At 40.7% G+C, this 19,075-nt stretch overlaps 1 protein-coding gene across 1 annotated transcript; it reads left to right on the top strand.

Moving 5' to 3' along the window:
* Positions 1-14,276: 14,276 nt before the first annotated feature.
* Positions 14,277-15,332, top strand: LOC147448149 (uncharacterized). The gene is made up of 3 exons (XM_086524502.1): positions 14,277-14,493; positions 14,572-14,690; positions 14,864-15,332. The coding sequence occupies exons 1-3, from the start codon at positions 14,322-14,324 to the stop codon at positions 15,110-15,112; spliced, it is 540 nt and encodes a 179-aa protein (XP_086380628.1). The 5' UTR covers positions 14,277-14,321; the 3' UTR covers positions 15,113-15,332.
* The last annotated feature ends 3,743 nt before the right edge of the window (positions 15,333-19,075 follow it).

Genomic DNA, 19,075 nt, shown 5'->3' on the forward strand with positions numbered 1-19,075 from the left:
CATAACTCACTGACTTACATGGCATGCACACTCGACAACTTGTCAAGAATGCCATGTAACCACGGTGAGTTACGTAGTGGCAACTTACATGCGCTTTTCCACGTAACTAGGCAAGTTATGTGGTGTATCTTATTGGCAATGCCATGTAACTGGCCAAGTTATGTAGCAATGGTGATGAGTTGTTGAGTATGCATGCCACATAACTTGCCGAGTTATGTGGCAATGTCGTGTTGACATATGCATGGTATGACTATGTCACTCAGCGAGTTCTATGGAATTTTCAAGCACTAACTCGCCAAGTTCTAGTTATACCATACTTCCTAATCTCATGCCTTAAGATCAAGGGTAACTCGACGAGTTAGCCGCGTTGCGGATGTCACGACTAGGTGCGGACTACGACAAGTGGGTACACTCTATCTTGCATACACCTATTGTCCATACTCTTGTATTCCCATGGATGGATATGGGTGATCCAATATAAAATCCATGGATATGCTCTCCCATGGCAAATTAGGGATTGGCAATGGCTGGAGTAATCTAGGTTGTTTTCCTCTATCATACTTTGTCTTTTGACATACCACACATTTGGAAACATAATCTTGTATGTCCACTTTCATGGTGGGCCAATAAAAATATTCTCTATTCCTCGAAGAGTAGGTTGAATCTCTCTATGCCCCACATAGGGAGGAGCCTGGGATTCATACATCGCTTTCTCACAAAGACAGTGAGTAACACATAGCCAATCGCCATGGAGAAGATAACAATCCTGTAAGGTGAATGGTTCTTCTTTCTTCCCTAAGGCAAGGGATGAAATTACATCCTTAAAATTGAGGTCAGTAGCATACTCATCTATTGTGGAAGATAGATCATTGTGAGTTGCTATGGACACCGCATTTGCCCTTGGTTGTTGTGATAGTGCATCAATTACTTGATTGTGCTTGCCAGCAATGTGAGCAATATGAAAATTGAATTACAAAAGAAAATTTGTCCACCTCATTTGTGTGTTGGAGGGCTTGGTTCACGTCATGAAGTACTTAAGACTTTTGTGATCCGTTTGTAGGATGAATGGAGTCCCCAATAGATAGTGCTTCCATATATCAAGGGCATGTAGGACAGCTAGTAACTCCTTTTTTTAGATGCCCAATACTCACTCGTCAAAATTGAGTCTTTGACTCTTATATGCTATGGCATGACCTTCTTGAAGCAAAAATGACCCAAGGAAATCTCCACAAGAATCACATTGGATCTCAAATGACTTTGAGAGATCCGATAGTGTAAGCACTAGTTGGAGGTAAGCTTTTCTTTAAGCTTGTCAAAAGCATTTTTCTCTTTAGCAGTCCATGAATACTTAACGTTCTTCTTTGTTAAGTCATGTAGTGGTCCTGTTAGTTGAGATAATATTTCTATGAAGCGTTTATAGTATGCGCACATACTTATAAAGCTTCGTATCTCATGTACATTCCTTCGGTTAGGCCATTCCTTTATTACCTCAAACTTTGATGGATCCAATTGGATACCATCTTGAGAGATAATGTGACCTAAGTATTGAATCTCTTGAAGGAAAAATACACTCTTCTTTTGGTTAATGAAAAGTTTATTCTCCCTCAAAGCTTGAGAGATTACCTAGAGATGTTGCTTCTGTTCCTCAAGAGAATTGGAGTAGATGATGATATCATTAAAAAAAAACTCTAATAAACTTACGGTAGGGCCTAAAAATTTTCTCCATTAGGCGGTTGAATGTGGCCGGAGCATTTTTCAATCCAAAAGCCATGACAAGATATTCATAAAGACCAAATGTTGTGCAAAAAGGAGTATTTACAATATCTTCATTCACCATCCTTATTTGATGATAGACACTTTTTAGGTCAATCCTATTGAAGTAGGTAGAGCCTTGTAGCTTATTAAATAGACCTTCTACCTGTGATATGGGAAATTTGTTTTTGATAGTGATCTGGTTTAGTGCTCTATAGTCGATAGACATACAATATGTGTCGTCTTTATTTTGCACTAACAGGACTGGTGAATAGATGGGAGAGGAGCTAGGCCTCACCATCCCCTTGTCTACTTGCTCATGCACTTGTTTCATAATATCCTCTTTTTGAGGTTGAGAAACTCTATAAGGAGGTAACTTATTAGGCGGTGAGCTCCCATGTAGAAGCTCTATCTTATGGTTATCATCCCCTCGTTTTGGAGGTAACTCCATAGGGATTTCATCTATAAATACATCTTGGAATATCTTTAGAAAATTAGACAAGTCTAATTCTTCTTGATTTCTACCACTTTGTTTTGTTAAAACATTATTACAATTTAGAGACTCTTTGACAAAAATCATGTACGAGGAAACCGAGCTTTTCATTGACTTATCAAAAGCAGGTGAATTTACAAGAGGTATAGTACAACCCAACTCATTGGCATCTATATACATGTTCTTTTCCTTGTTGGTGAAATAAATTCTCCTTTCAAGGAACTTCATGTTGACAGCCATGCGGTTGAACCATGGTGCCCCTAGGATAACATCCTCATGTTGGAGAGGGGATATGAAAAAGTCTTCTTTGTGATCAATGTAGATTTGGACATGAAGCCTCAACTTTCCAATCAAGGGAGTAACAGAGGCTTGTTGTCCCTTGAAAGCTCCATCATCAGCTATAGTATCTTCCATCTCAAAATCTTGAATGCCCAGCTTAGTGGCCAACTCCGTTGATATGAAATTGTGAGTAGATCCAGGGTCAAAAAGGATGAAGACATCATGCTCCCTCACCTATCCCTAAGCATAAGAAATGGATGACCCTTTGCAATGAGCATCCTGATTTGGAGCTTCGACCGTTGAATCTCTAGAGTTTCATTGCGTGCATTTCTTCTAGGGCAAGAATGGTAACCATGCCCTTACTCCCCACACTTGAAGCACTTGTGGTATTTGTGAAAGGCTTCTAGCTCTTCACGAGAGAGTTTACTTTTACCTTTGAAAACTCCTTTCTCCTTGGTCTTGTTTTTGTTTTTGTTGTTGTTGTTGGAGCTACCTTGATCAAAGTTTTGAGCATTGTTCTTCCCCCTTGAATCATTCCAATCTTTGTTTTCCATGGGCTTGGAATTCCTTTTAGTCCCTTGTTGGAGATTAATACGAGAAGCAACCATAGTGTGGACTTTGGTCATAGTACTAGGCAATTGTGAGTTGACATACTCGGCCATTCCTTCAGGTAGTCCCGCACAAAATTGTTGCTTTTGCTTGGCAAAGTCTATCTTCTAAAAGACTATAGCTTTGAGATGTAAATCCCAAAACTTGTGTACATATTTGTGGATAGACTCGTGGGAGAGTAGCTTCAAGATTATCTATTTAGTAAGCACTTTGTCCTTGGCATCACTTGCAAGAAATGCTTCCATGTCCTTGGGGCTTTGCCATTCCTACGAAGACTAGCCCACCATTGACAAGCAGATTTTTGAAAGTGCATAGCTACATGACGTAGCTTGGAGGACTCTGTGAAGCCCTCATCTCCAAAGGCTACATCAAATTGCTAGATGAAGGCCAAAACATTGTCCGTAGCACCAAAGGTGTCATCATAGGTGAGAAAAGAGATACTCTTTATTCCCTTTTTGAATTTCTTAAGTTTATAGGACCTTTTCCATTCCTCTTGTATTCTCTAAATGAATAGCTACTGCTTTCGTCAAAAGAGGAGGAAGGTGATGAAGAAGTAGAAGAGGGTGACCTCTTTCTTGCATTTTTTTCCCTTTGTTTCCTCTCTTCCGTTTAAATGTGACGAGGAGAAGGACTATAGGATGATCTTTTCCTCTTGGGAGGGGCATTGTCGAGGCCACCATCTTCGTGGAGCCACATCTTCAAAGGAATTCGGAGATTCACTTCTTTTTTGTTCATTGGTTTCTTCCTCTTCTCTTATCAAAGAGAGTCTTCTTTTGGAAGTCTCAACAAGAGGCTTCCTAAGCTCTTTCTCTCATTGGAGCGGTAGGGAAATCCCATAAGCACAAAGTTATTGGCCATATTTTGTTTCAAGGTAGGGTTGCCCATAGCTTCAGTGCAACTTAGTAACAAGATAGTACACAAACATTGGGGCATCATCAGTAGCACCTTCATGTGCAAAATCAAAGTTGTTAATAAATTCTACTCTCTTATTATTGTCAACCATGCTAGCTAAACTTATGTATATGCTTTTTTGTGCTTTTCAAAAACCATAGTTGCTACTCTTCTTTACCTTTGAAAATTGGCTCTCAAGTAGCCACACCCGTGGTTTAGAGACTGTTGATTGCAAAGAATAGTGGAGAGGGTCTAACATTGCTCGGCTTATTATGGTTCATGTTGAGCTTTCTAGTAGCTCAATAATGGTTAACCCAAAGGAAAAATCCCCAAAAGACTCCATTATTAAGTCTATAGTTCCCAATGGTGTACCTCAAATTAAGTCCTTTTCAACCAAGATAATAGATCCCTACCCCACTTAACCTCTTGCAGCAATGAGCAGGTCCAACCTTTCATGGAAAACTTAAGGACCTCTCTTTTTAAGCAAGAAAAGAGAAACATATAGCTTTGATAGCAATGTAATGAAATATGGCTGTAACATTGACTGTGGTGGAAATTGGAATTATAATTAGTGAGCATTTCCCTTAAGAGAATTCTTAAAGAACATAAGAAGAGTAATTGATCAAAGGTAGCAAAATGAACACTACACCTAATTAGCTTGGCATGAACAATACTTGTAGAGAGAGAGAGAGAGAGAGAGAGAGAGAGAGAGAGAGAGAGAGAGAGAGAGAGAGAGGGTTAGAGAAATTGACAATAGTTAAGGACCAGATTTACTTGGAGTCGGTCCCCCCTCCAAAAGGCTTTTGTATTATAGATTCTCCCATGTAGAGAGACTTGATACAATACAAGATTTGTGTTCCTTGAGACCTCCTTGGTGAAATGAAGATGGAAAGCTTCATGCACCAAGATTATTCCCTTAACTATCTTTCCAAACCATTAACTTGTCCCTGCCTCAATCCCAAGACCTCTAACACCTTCAAAGGTGGAGAGAGCTAGCAGGCCAGGAGTGAGAGAAGGGAAGCGGAAGAAGAAGTAACATACAAAAAAGAAATAATTTTCTCTCTTGTATTACTCATGTAGCTTAGCATAGCATAGTACCATAGTGATGGAGATGAAAAATATGGCAAGCTTCCACTTTGGAGCATGCATGGCTCTTGGTTGGATTTGCATTCCATACCCAAGAGTTGTTGGTGTAGGCTCTCAGCTTCTCAATCTTGGAGATGAAGATGGAGTTTTTTCTCAACACACCATGAGAATGAGAGTGTGTGTGAGTGTGTGAGAGAGAAAGTATATAGTCAATCTACCCCCCTCCTTGCTTGGGTCGACCCCTTTTCCTAGCTCAAGCTTGAAGTTGATTGGACCTTCTCTAGACTAGCCAATCACATGCATTAGACATATTGTAACATTTAATGGCCTAGTAACTTGTGTGTAGCGGAAAATAGCATAAACATAGTGAGCATCTCATTAGAATAAATTCCTAATGAGCATAACAAGAGTGCTTGGATGAGAGAGCAACAGAAAGCATAACACCTAGTTAGATAGGCATGAAAAATACTTCAAAAGAGAGAGAAATTAAGCTATTGACAACAATTGAGCACCGGATTTACATGGAGCCAGTCCCCCCTCCAAAAGGCTTTGTATTATAGGTTTCCCCCATCAAGGGAGACATTTTACAATACAATTCTTTGTGTTCCTTCAATAACTAGCTAGTGAAATGAAGATGGAAACTTCAAGCACTTAGCAAACACTTATAAAACACAACATCAATTCCCTCATGGTCTCATACCCAAGACTTCACACACCTTCGAAGATGGTGAGAGCTAGCGGGGTATGAGAGTAGATTGAGAGGAATAAGGAGTAATCTTATGAGAAAGAAGTATATCTCCTCACATAATCACTCATAATAGTTTAGCATAGCTTGGTAGTTAGCATGGTAAAGGAGATGAGCATGCATTGAATCTTGGCTCTTGGTTGGATTTGCATCACAAAGCCAAGATTTGTTGGTGTAGGCCTCCCTTCTCACAAGCTTGGAGTAGATGATGAACTTTCCATTAAAGCTTCATAAGGAGAAAGAGAGTCTTCTTGCTTCACACATGAGATCCCTATCTTACCCTAAAACATTGTTTTAGAATGGATGACTAATCCATTGGGCGGTTGAGAGCCTAAGGCTGCCGCAAGCATGTCTGTGCACTAGTCATATCAATCTTCCATAATAGAGTGGCAAGCTCTACTTGGTGTTTGAGAGACGTCGTCACCGCAAACTTGATCCTAAGCATGCATACTACTTAAATTTTGTGCACAACAAAGAAAAAGAGAGTCTTATAAGACAAAAAACATTGTTCATTTTAAACATTTGTACATTTGCTTACTCTAGGGAAGCATTGCAAGCATTGACAAGGTTAAGGTTATCCTTTAATTGTATGCCTTGCATCCATCTAGCATCTTCAAAAGGATAATTCTTAAACTTAATAAGATACCATCGGATAGTCTTACCGCCTCTTAATACCTTGTCTTCATGTCGGAGAATGGACTCGGGATGCAGCACCTCTTCCTGGTCCTCGATCTCCGGTGGGTCTTCAATAGTTGGTTCTTGAGGTGGCTCTCCTTTGTAAGGCTTCAGTAGGCTCACACAGAAAGCATTGTGTATGAGCCAATCGTTGGGCAACTTGAGTTGATAGGCTATCTCATTGATTGGTCAAAGAATCTGGAAGGGACCATAGTACCTTTTTGCTAACTTAGCATAGTACTTTTGGTGTCCCGTAGGATTCTTGCCCGTGGTGTGCCTTAATCAAGCCTTGGGAAATTTAAGCAAGACTCAACCATTTTCTTTAAATGCTTGGGCTCTTCTGTGCTTATCAGTAGCAGCCTTTTGCCTTTGCTGTGAGATAGAGATAGCATCCTTAATCTTTTGGAAAGATTCTTGTAGGTCTCAGCTATACTCATCTGCAACAAAGATCTTCCTGTGTACTTTAAGTAGCAGGGACTTTTGGATCTTCCCTCAATCACCTTGAAAGGTGATTTTCTCGCGGAATTATGTACAGTGTTATTGTAGGCATACTCAACTAAGGGTAAGTACTTCTCCCATTGGGACCTTTGATCTACTTCCGTTACGTAGGCTTTTAGTAGATCAAGAATTTTTAGGTTAGCTATTTCACTTTAGCCATCCGTCTGCGGGTGACTGGCCAAAGAGAAGTTTAGCCTTGTCCCTAAATTCTCAAAGAGAATGGTCATTCTAGGATGTCAATCCGACACTATGGACATCGACAAGCCATGGTACTTGAATATTTGTGATATGAAGAGGGTTGCCATTTGATGGGCTTTGATAGTCTTTTTTATAGGTATAAAATGAGCAGCTTGTTTGTTGAACCTGTCTACTATCGTCCATATTCCCGTATTCCCATGGATAGACTTAGGCAATCCAAAGATAAAATCCATGGATATGCTCTTCCATGGTGAATTAGGGATTGGAAAAGGTTGAAGTAACCTAGGTTGCTTCCATCTATCATACTTTGTCTTTTGGCATACCACACATTTAGAAACATACTCTTGTATGTTTGCTTTCATGGTAGGCCAATAGAAATATGTTTCAATCCCTTTTAGGGTAGATTGAATCCCTCTATGCCCCGCATAAATGAGGAGCATGAGATTCATATATTACTTTCTCACGTAGTGAGTTTGTAACGCATAGTCTATTGCCATAGAGAAGATAACCATCTTGTAAAGTAAATGGTTCATCTTTCTTCGCTAGTACAAGGGCTGAAATCACATCTCTAAAATTGGAATCAATAGCATACTCATCTATCATAGAAGACAGATCATTGTGAGTTGCTATGGAAACCGCATTCACTCTCGGACGTCTTGAGAGTGCATCGGCTACTTGATTATGCTTGCCAGCAATGTGAGCAATATGAAAATGAAATTGCAAAAGGAAATTTTCCCACCTCATTTGTTTGTCGGAAAGAAGCTTGGTCTACGTCATGAAGTACTTAAGGCTTTGGTGATCCGTTCGTAGAATGAAAGGAGTCCCCAATAAATAGTGCTTCCACGAGTCTAAGGCATGTAGAACTGCGAGGAGTTCCTTTTCATATATGCCTAGAGTTTTCTCAACAGGGTCAAGCCTTTGATTTTCATAGGCTATGGCGTGCCCTTCTTGGAGCAAAACAGCTCCAAGGAAATCACCACAAGCGTCACATTGGACCTCAAATGGCTTTGAGAGATCCGGCCATGTAAGCACAGGTTGAGAGATAAGATTTTCTTTAACATTTTTGAAAGCATTGTTCTCCTTGGCAGACCATGTATACCTAACGTTTTTCTTTGTTAGGTCATGTAACGGTCCCACAATTTGTGAGAACTTTTCTATGAAGCGTCTATAGTATGCACACATACATATAAAGCTTCTTAGTTCATGAAGATTCCTTGGATTAGGCCAACCTTTTATTACCTCTAGCTTTGATGGATCCATTTGGGTGCCATCTTGAGAGATAATGTGACCTAAATATTGAATCTCTTGTAAGAAAACCTCACTTTTCTTTCGGTTAATCTAAAGTTTATTCTCTCATAAGACTTGAAATATTACCTAGAGATGTTGCTTGTGTTCATCTAGTGAATTAGAATAGATGATAATATCATCAATGAACACTCCAATAAAGGTTTGGTGAGGCCTGAATAGCTTTTACATCAAGCGGTTGAATGTAGCTGGTGCATCGGTCAAACCAAAAGGCATGACAATGTATTTGTAAAGACCAAACGTAGTGCGAAATGCGGTCTTTACAATGTCTTGATCAACTATCCTTATTTGATGGTAGCCACTTTTTAGGTCAATTCTACTAAAGTAGGTCGACTCTTGTAGCTTATCAAATAGGTCTTCTACCCATGGAACGGGAAACTTATTTTTGATAGTGATCCTATTTAATGCTCTATAGTCGACATGCATACGATATGTATCGTCTTTCCTTTGCACTAATAACACGGGTGAGCAAAATGGAGATGAGCTAGGGCTAACCATGCTCTTCTCAACTAACTTATGCACTTGCGGCATAATCTCCTCTAGTTGTTGAGCTTGAGAAACTCTATAAGGAGGTTTATTAGGTGGTGAATTTCCTAGATTGCATGGTCACCATTGCCTCGTTTAGAAGGTAGTTCACAAGGGATGTCGTCAATAAAAACATCTTGAAATCCCTTGAGAAAATTGGGTAACCCTAATTCTTTGTGATTGTTTATATTTTCTTTTGCTAAACAATTAGGTTCATTTTGAGAAGCTTTAACAAAAATCTCAGAAATAGAGCTCTCTGTTGACTTATTGAAAGCTTGCGTATGTACAATGGGTATGGTGTTACCCAACTCCTTAGCATCTATTTGCATATCTTTTTCCTTGAACCTAAAGTAGATTCTCCTTTTAGGGAATTTAACATTGGCAGCCATGCGATTAAACCATGGTGTCCCTAGGATTACATCCTTGTGCTTGAGAGGAGAGATAAAGAAGTCCTCTTTGTCCACATAGCTTTGGACATGGAGCCTCTATTTCCCAATTAAGGGAATGACTGAAGCTTCTTGCCCCTTGAAAGCACAATCTGCGGCGGGTAGGACATCTCCCATCTCATAGGCTTGGATGCCTAGCTTGGTGGCCAACTCTGTGGATATAAAATTGTGAGTAGAACCCTTGGGGTATTCACTCTATATACAAAATAGGACTGATATTAGGGATTATGACCTCCCTTTACACTTATACTTCAATCAATGAAGAAAACTATCATACCCCTATCTTACATATAAAATTTAGGTCTCACATGATCTAACTAAGTAAAACTAGTCAAAGAGTGTGGAGCATAGTGACTGGAAACGTACTAAGGAACCACTTCTATTGATAACTAGATGTACCCTCAATGTGTCTTAGATTGAATTCGAAACTATGTGCCTGATTAGCCAGCACTCTGGCTACTCGTCCAATTCTAACCCATCCAAAGCTGGTGCAAATCAGCCCTTGACCTACTTCAAATCAGCCCTTATCTATGACCGACTTGATGTGTGACCTGATAAAAAGTTTTCCCTAAATTCATCCAAATCAGGGATTTAATATTCACATGATTACGCAAAATTTGTTGTGATCACAATGTTTTTATTATCACATTCACATAATCACAATGAACGTGACCATAAAAAATCCAATAAGTGGTGATGTGGCAACCCACAAAAACCTCACCGAGTTATGTGTAAATTGGACAATTTCTATAGGTTAAAGGAAAGTCACGTGAATATTTAACGTGATCACATATTATGAAATGTGATCACTCAACGTTATTAACATGTTCACTTTTTTTGTGATCACATTAATGAAATCCTTGATCCGAGTTCTAGTGCACATCGCTAACCAATTGTTACAAGTAGTCTCTCCCTCCCCCCCCCCCGAATATGATACCTCCCTCCCTTATTTTTAAGCTTGGGGGATAAATTAATTGGGGGCTTGCCCCTAACTTATATGCTTATGTCACTTGTTTAAAAAATCTCCTCCCTTGCAGTTACATGGTGTGATAAGTTCTCCATAGTGAATCCCCCGGGGTAGAACCAGGGTCAAAGAGAATAAAAGCATCATGTTGAGTCTTACCTTTCCCCAAGCATGGCATAGAGGAGATCCTTTGTGGTGAGCTTCCTCTTCTTGGATTTTGACCAAGATAGCTCTAGAGAGGCTCATGGCGGGTGTTCTTTTGGGGGCAAGCACAATACGCATGCCCTTGCTCACCGCATTTGAAACACTTGCGATAATGCTCAAGCTCTTCAGGAGAGAGTTTGCTTTTGCCTTTGTAAAATCCCTTCTCCTTAGCTTTGTTGGTATTGGAATTTCCCTTAGGAGACTTTTGGACATTGTCCTTCCCCTTAGGCTCATTGGAACCCTTGTTTTCCGTGGGCTTAAGATTTCTCTTAGCCCCTGTTTGGAAATTGATTTGTGAAGCCACCATAGTACGGTGTATGACCGCAGATATGGTGCGTGGCCTTTGGGAGTTGACATACTCCACCATATCTTCAGTTAAGCCTTCACAAAATTGTTGTTTTTGCTTTGAGATGTAAGTCCCAAAACTTGTCTACATATTTAAGAATGGATTTGTAGGGAGAGAGCTTCAGCTTTGCCGTTCAGTGAGTACTTTGTCTTTGGCATCGGTGGCCAAAAGCTGCTTCATGATGGAAGCTCTTAAAGCTTTCCATGTTCATGGAGCTTCACGATTTGCCCGTAGGCTAGACCATCATTGCATGGCGGACTTTTGAAAATGCATAGCTACATAGTGTAGCTTAGAAGACTCCGTGAAGCCCTCGTCTCCAAACGCCGCATCGAATTGTTGGATGAAGGCCAAGACTTTGTCCGTAGCACCAAAGGTGCCATTGTAGGTAAGGAAAGAGATGTTATTTTCTCCCTCTTTGAACTTCTTGAGCTTGGACGACCTCTTCCACGCGGCATAGGATTTCCTATGGCCTCTTCTTTTTGATGGTTCAAAAGTTGCACCATTGCTTACTTCAGAAGATGAAGAATTTGAGGAAGATGGAGAAGAGGGTGACCTCTTTCTCGCCTTTTTCTTGCCTTGGTCCTCCTTGTTTGCACCATCACTTTCTTCATAAGAGGAAGAGGATAAAGAAGATGGAGAAGAGGGTAACCTCTTTCTCGCCTTTTTCTCTCTTGATTTCTATCATCCCTCTTTGAATTGTGGTGTGGAGAGGTGTTTGATGGTCTTCTCCATTTAGGAGGTGATGGAGAGTGTTTTGCCCGCTTCGTGGATCCATCTCCGCCGAGGTCGTAGGAGACTCACTTCTTTCTCGTTCCTTTGGTGGGGGCTCTTGAGTTCTCCTTTGGGAAGGAGATGCGTCATCAAGAAGTAAATTTTTTAGCCCTTCGTATGGATCCTCTTCTTCTTCCCGAATCGGAAAGATGCCTCTTTTGGAAGTCTTGCAAGGAGGCTTCCTAGGTACTCTCTTGTCATGGTGGGAAGTTTGGAGAATCCCATGAGCACATAGCTGCTGTTGCACTTCACTTTGGAGGGATGGATTTCCATGGCTTGTTGAAGCCTAGAAACACGGTAGTTAACAAGCATAGGGGCATCATTAGTAGCCTGCTCATTAGCAAAATCAAAGCTATCAACATTAATGTCACTCTCTTTACTATTGTCATCCATTCTAACAATTTTTTAGGTATAATATTTTTAGGTGTATTTTAGCACTTCAAGCCCTAGTTGCTACTCCTCTTTACCCTTTAGAAAAGCACTCAAGCTACTGTACCCATGGCTTGAATATCATTGATTGCAAGAAATAGAATAGAGGGTCTTTCAACACCAAAACAGTACCGACTCCTGTCAAGCTTCTAATAGCTCAATAGTGGTTAGGACTCCACTATTAAGACCATAGCTCTCGATGGTGATGCCCTGTTATATGCACAAAGACAGGGGCACTGCAAGGTTGAAAAATCCCTATTCTACTTACTCAATTGCAATTAATAATACCAAACATTTATAGCTAGCTTGAGGACCTCCCTTCTTGAACAAGAAAAGAGAAACCTTGTGCTCTCATACCAATGTAACATTTAATGGCCTAGTAACTTGTGTGTAGCGGAAAACACCATAAACATAGTGAGCATTTCATTAGAATAAATTCCTAATGAGCATAGCAAAAGTGCTTGGATAGAGAGAGCAACAAAAAGCATAACACCTAGATAGATAGGCATGAAAAATACTTAAAAGAGAGAGAAATTAAGTTACATGGACCGGATTTACATGGAGCGGGTCCCTCCTGCTTTGTATTTTTCTAAGAAGCGTTGTTATTATGAAGCGTTATGGGTGCAAGTGGACCTATGCGTTTTGTGCTGTGTGCAGTGCGAGAGTGCTTTCAAGAAGAGCTCCTTTATTGTGCTCCGTGTCGAACACCTTTTCATGACAAGAGAGGTCTTTGGCACCAGTACGTAAAGCCTTTCTGAATATGCCAAGAATGCATGAATGTAGTCGCTCAGGTGAAATGTGTGTGCTGTTCGAGGGAAGCGTGTGGTGGTAGAAGTGATAATAAAGGTGATAATAAAAGCAAAATTATCTGGGTAAGCAAGAGAATGAGAAAGGTTCTTGTAGAAGTGTAGGCCACTTGCACATTGTTACAAGATAGAGATTAGAAACTAACATAGGTGCTACCATCTGGTAAAATGTGTGCATTCTTCACTCTATCATGATGAAAATTGAAAAATGTGGGCTCCAAAGGGGCAGTGAGCAAACAGTGCTAGGATTACTTTCAAAGCAAGGACGCTTTGTTTAACGAAGGGCTTTCTTGTTCATCAGAAGGCATGCCATCCCCAAGCTTGGAGGGTGTAGGTAGAAGACAAGGAGTTCCACTTTTAAAACAGACTTGACTGTGTTTTGCTATAACGGGATATATTGATTGTCTCAATTGGTGAGGGCCAATCCAAAATATGATGGAGCCATGGAGGACGCTCCTGTGGGCATGTGCGAAGTCCGAGAAAGTAGTGCCCATGCCTCGACAAAAGATGTCGTCCATGTTTGGCTTCTCATATGTGACGGTGCTTGCTTGACATGAAGGCGCATGCACATAGCCATTGTTTCATGTTTTGATATCATTGTTTTTTATTTTTTTGAAGTTTTAAATAATGTTCTTTAATTTTTATTCGCAAGCAAAAAAGAGAGAAACACCAAAATTAGAATGTTTAAGCACTAAAGCGAGATTCGGTAATAAGCGTGGCAATCATAGCGGCAATACTGGAGGTAATGAACACGATAATATTTGAAATACAAAAAAATGTCCCTTGCCCCCCCCCCCCCCCCCCCCCAAAAAAAAAAAAAAAAAAAAACAGCAATTAAAGGTCACGATAAACGTTTTGAGATTTTCACTTCCTACGGGCTGCTAGTTCGAAATCTGGTCTTCATTCTTTACCTCAATTGTGCTGCTAATGATTACTTCAAGTTGTAAGTTTGCAATATTCATTATGGAAATTTTTTTGAAGGCATAGGAGTAGGATATAAATTTGAGATCTAGAAGCACTCAATAATAAAGACAAAGGCGAGAGACATTGGCTATTCCTTAGAACTTCTTCTTAAGATGCTGCGTGATTTCAGAAGAATAAAGCCCGTGACTTTTATTGTGGAATGTGGAGTGTATCGTCGAACTTGAATGCACTCATGATCGCCGAGCTATAAACGGACTCAACGCTTCAACGTGAGCGGGCACGAATGGCGTTGCTGTTTTAAATACTATGAATAACCGTGGCCGCCATCGATATTGTATCAGCAGCAGCTGGTAGCTGGCCGCAGTACTACTAGCGATGGTTCTAGTCACTCGCTTCCTGTTATTTCCCATCAGTAATTACGTCTTGCTATATTGGGCTCTTTTGATCTGGAGCATGAGCATGTTGCCGCTCTTCGTCAATCCGTCCGAACCGATCAGTTTTGCAGGCATACTCCTACAGACGCTATTGCAACATCAGCAGCTGCGAGGTACGTAACGCGCGTGCACGTCTGAATATAATCGTTATCCAATTCGATATTACTGTTATCATGTGCTGCTGCATCCAGGCCATTCAACGTCGGCTGCGTATACATTAAGCCGCCATCGGGCAGAAGCTCGAGTAGCTGCGCTCACGGCCACCGGCACCGGCACGCAAGACGATGTACTGATGATGACGGTTATACAGGTGACTATATTGAAATACTCATATTGCTAACTGTTTTTAAATAATGTATATCTAGAGTAGACTAGAAGCGGGAGATCAGAGCTGCTGATTCTGAATCAATTTTAAATGTAGCTATAGTTATAATTGTAGCTGTACCATATATTGCATGATTAAACAATTTGTGGTGAGCGCAGGGGCCAAGTAGACGTACTATAAGCTGTGGCGGCGCAGACGTAGTGAGGAAAAGGCGGCGGCGGAGGATGGAGGAGGTGGAGGTGGGCTCAGCATTACCGGACTGCTCCTACGCCTGCGGTTCCTGCGCGCCCTGCAAGCGCGTGACCGTGAGCTACACATGCTCACGCCGCCTCTTTCTTCCGCAGTCGCAGCCCTGCCCTTTGGCCTACCGCTGTATGTGCAATGGTCATTCCTATCCCATCCCTTGATCACTTCCCAGTATTTCAGAAGCCATGGACTTTACTCTTAACGTACTCCTACCATACAATTGTAAAAAATACTACAACTGTTCTACGGCCGGGCCAATGGTGGAAGAATTGTGTGAGTGTTGACGTAGACTAGACCAAGCTTGATATATCAAATCTCCTCCTGCACCTTGATATGTACAAGCTCAATTTTACAGCTTTAATCCACTTTTTGCACCAATATACGTCACGTCGTGTTCTGAAGTATCACCCTTAATCTTCTTCTTGTTTGGCTTTCTAAACAATGCTGGAAATTGCAACCCTTCCCACCCTTCCTTAGGGGTCTAGCCTTGCACATGCATGGCACTTTTGTGATAGGCCTTCCCGATGAAGAGCATGTTGTTTAGAGACAGGCCCCTTCCCAATAGACGGGTCCTTTGAAAATAAGCCTTCACTAGGAAGGGCAAGTTTTGAAAATGCCCTTCAAAGATAAATTCTATAGAACAGCCCAAAAAAATTCAAAGTAGAAGGTTGCTTAGTTAAAACATGAGCCTAAGTTCTAAGATGTAGCTCGGATGTGCTGCATTCAGGATTGACTCGTTTTAGTTTGAGCTTTGTGGTGGTAGGAAGTTTCTCCAATAGATTATAATTTGCTGCCATGTGTCGTTTTGTCTTCCTATCCATTGGACAAGTTGGGGTGGGGTGGCAAAGACCTCAATGTGGTGGCATCCATTGCTCAGGATCTGTGTCCAAATATATTGTTTGTAAGATCCTAGTCTTTATGGTGTTTATGCACCTTGTGACATGTGATGCACATGGGGTTTTCATGGTCTACACTGGTGGGTTGCGGGTCCATATAAAAGCCAAGACACTTGTAGTGTTTTTCTTCTTTAATATAAATAGCTCCTATTGAGCATTGCTTATATATTAGAAAAAAAAATAAAGCCTAAGCTCTAAGGTGGTAAAATATAAGTTCAAATTTATTAAGATTTGAATCCCACCACCTAAATCAAAGAAGAGATAACACTTTTAATATGTTATTTTTAATGAAGACCTTCAAAAAATCAAAATGTGACAAGATTTGAGAGTGGCAGCTCACTAGTTATGCTTTTTATACGGATGTAGATGCTTTGCAATGCAAAGTCTGATGCAACCAGACTTGTGATGTGTGCAACGTACATGATGATTTTAGAATCTAGCGACCTCTAAGCTCCTCCTCTAATGTCCTAGCCTCTAGTGCATGTGTGACTACGGTTGAGTTTGGGCATGAATCTTTTAAAGGAAATGAGTAGATAGCATTGAGGCTCGAGGAAACAAGTCACGACCTCTCTCTCTCTCTCTATGCATTTCTGGCCTCTTCATGGCTTCACATGAGAGATGAACACTTTCTATGTACAATTCTTTCTCTGTTTGCGCCACGCACTGCCCTCTCTCCTGCTTGCAGTTATAGCATGCAAGTAGGAGCGTGCCCGTTGAAGGGCCACAATATGCCAAGAGAATCTCGAACCACATCTTAGCCCCTCTACCCTTGCACAAACTCTTGGATCATGTCATCCATGTCTTTGTTGCAATAGGCATTGACCAAGACACATTCCTCTTTCTTCCTCTTAGAGGGCCTTACCTCGTTGAATTGCCTCCCTCCTCTTCCTTTTCTCAGAGGGCCTCACCTCACAAATGTCCCTCAAACTTGCACACTCTTGCATACTCTTCTTGTGGCACATGTTGGCTAAAGTGAGTACTCTCAAGATGTGTGTGTGTGTGTGTGTGTGTGTGTGTGTGTGTGTGTGTGTGTGTGTGTGTGTGAGAGAGAGAGAGAGAGAGAGAGAGAGAGAGAGACGTGAAAACTAATGGTGATGCTTTTGGGGGCAAGAGGAGCAAACAGAGCTAAAGTATAATATACCAATATACTAAAATTTACTAACCATCGAATTTAATTAAAGAATACCTAATGCTAGCTCCTCTTAAGTATGGAACAATAAAAGATACACCAAAAGCAAGTGAATATTTCATAGGAGCAAGAGAATTAAGGGGTATCGAGTGACGGGTTGGTGCATTTTTGGGTTGCATGATGACGGGCAAAGTGTATGATGGCTCTTTTTCTCCGAAGGCCAACTAAGGGAATTCCCCTTCCCTAGGAAGGACAAGGGCACCCTTCAATTTCCAGGCCTGTTTCTAAAACAAGTTCGTCTACATTGGAGATGTGTGCATAAAATAACAGAAAAGAGAGATTGGACAAGCCAAGTACTAACCGGCCCAAGCTAACAATTAGAAAAAACAGAGCACAGAAAAAAAGACCTACCAAGTAAGAACTCTCTACACAACTTTTATTCCTAAAAGGTGAAGAATCACAATGGCCTGATAAGAAAGTGCTGTGAAATAAAGTGAATTGCGTTTAGATGATTTATATGTTTAGATGCGCACAAGAAAAGGTTCAATTGCACCCTCGACAATGCATTGATGCTTATACTGGCAGTCACTCCACATGAGATCTGCATAATGTGATGGAGACCAATATTTGCGAGCAACAATCTCGCTGTTGTTGCAAACGTGCGGTTAGAAATGGCCAATAGTTCAAAGCTATCTTAGAGCTGTGCCTACCCGATATAGATCCCTTAACAACATTTTTAGAGGGCCCTTCAGTGACAGTGTTCCATGTCCATACCTCATCTCTACAGCTCCGGCCGGCGCGCGCGTGCGCGCCACTACAAGTTTTGGATCTTTTCACAGCTGCGAAAACGAATCGAAAAATCACGATTCACACCGACTTGGTGAGAAAATGACTTTTTTATACGCGCAAGCGTGAAAAAATCAAGGTTGAAAAGCTATTTTTCTATTGAAAACTCTTGGAACAGTCACGGCGCCGTGACTGCTCCAAAATGAATGGAAAAGTCAACATTTTCTATAAAAGATTTTGCTTTTTCCATGAGAATCTTATTTTTATTATCGTAAAACTTTTACACGTTGCCCAAAATTCTTTGATGACCTGTGAAAATGGATGGAAAAAAGGGCCTTTTTCTCAACTTGTGAAAAGATCGAAAACTTGTAGTCCCTGAAGAAAGCCGTTTTCTACGGAGCCTCCAATAATGGAAGACTCTACACAAAGTCGACCCTATGGGCAGGCACTCTTAACTTTAGCAAGAGCTTTTGTTGTTGCGTTTGCTCGCTTGCATGATAATGGTGTTAATATTTGTGTACCTCACCATTGATCCCCCTAGATTGTGCTCTTCTTGAGTGTGGTTTGTGTGTGAGGATCCGCATAGGTTTTGTTTGAGTAAGCAAGATGCTTGATTCACTAGAATCATTGTCCCAAACAACTATAACCTGAAGAACTTATAGAATGCAATATATAGCTGTACCTATTGAAAACTTTATAAGGTTGAACATGTTTCAAAGTAGGAGTTATGTGTAAATGTGATAAGAATTGAAAGATGAGTAAAGAGAAGGAGAAGATGTAGTTACAATTAAAGTATTCATTGGCATGAGACTTAAATAGTGCTACTTGCATGATGGTCTCATTTTCTCCTCTCTCCTTTTTTTTTTTCTCACACAAGCAAAAGAAACGTGTGAAGAAAAGTATTAGAGGCTTCTTTATGTAAACATCTCCATCAAAAGACATTAATGAAAGTCATGTTCATGCATATTCTAATCTACAAGATAGATCGGACATACCACACAAACGATCATTAGATGAGTGTGCAGAGAAAAGTGACGCTTTCTCCCCTATTAAATTAATCAGAGAAAGGCGGGCCCTTCTTTCCATAAGTAAGGAGAACTCCTAGTCCCACTATAAGAGTAGTCTATAATTGCTAGCAATCACTGCGGCTCAAATCGCGGTAGTGGTCTGAAAGCAATAATCGTGATAATATCTGCGGTAATATACCCGTTGTTATTATCGCACCTATTGTCGCTTATATTACCGCACATATTATCACTAAACGTCCATTCAAAAATAAAGGTGCTCATTTGGGTCACCCAAAATTGGGTGGC

Source organism: Adiantum capillus-veneris, chromosome 11 (assembly GCF_014529385.1).
Source record: "Adiantum capillus-veneris isolate H3 chromosome 11, ASM1452938v2, whole genome shotgun sequence".
Taxonomy (NCBI): Eukaryota; Viridiplantae; Streptophyta; class Polypodiopsida; order Polypodiales; family Pteridaceae; genus Adiantum; species Adiantum capillus-veneris.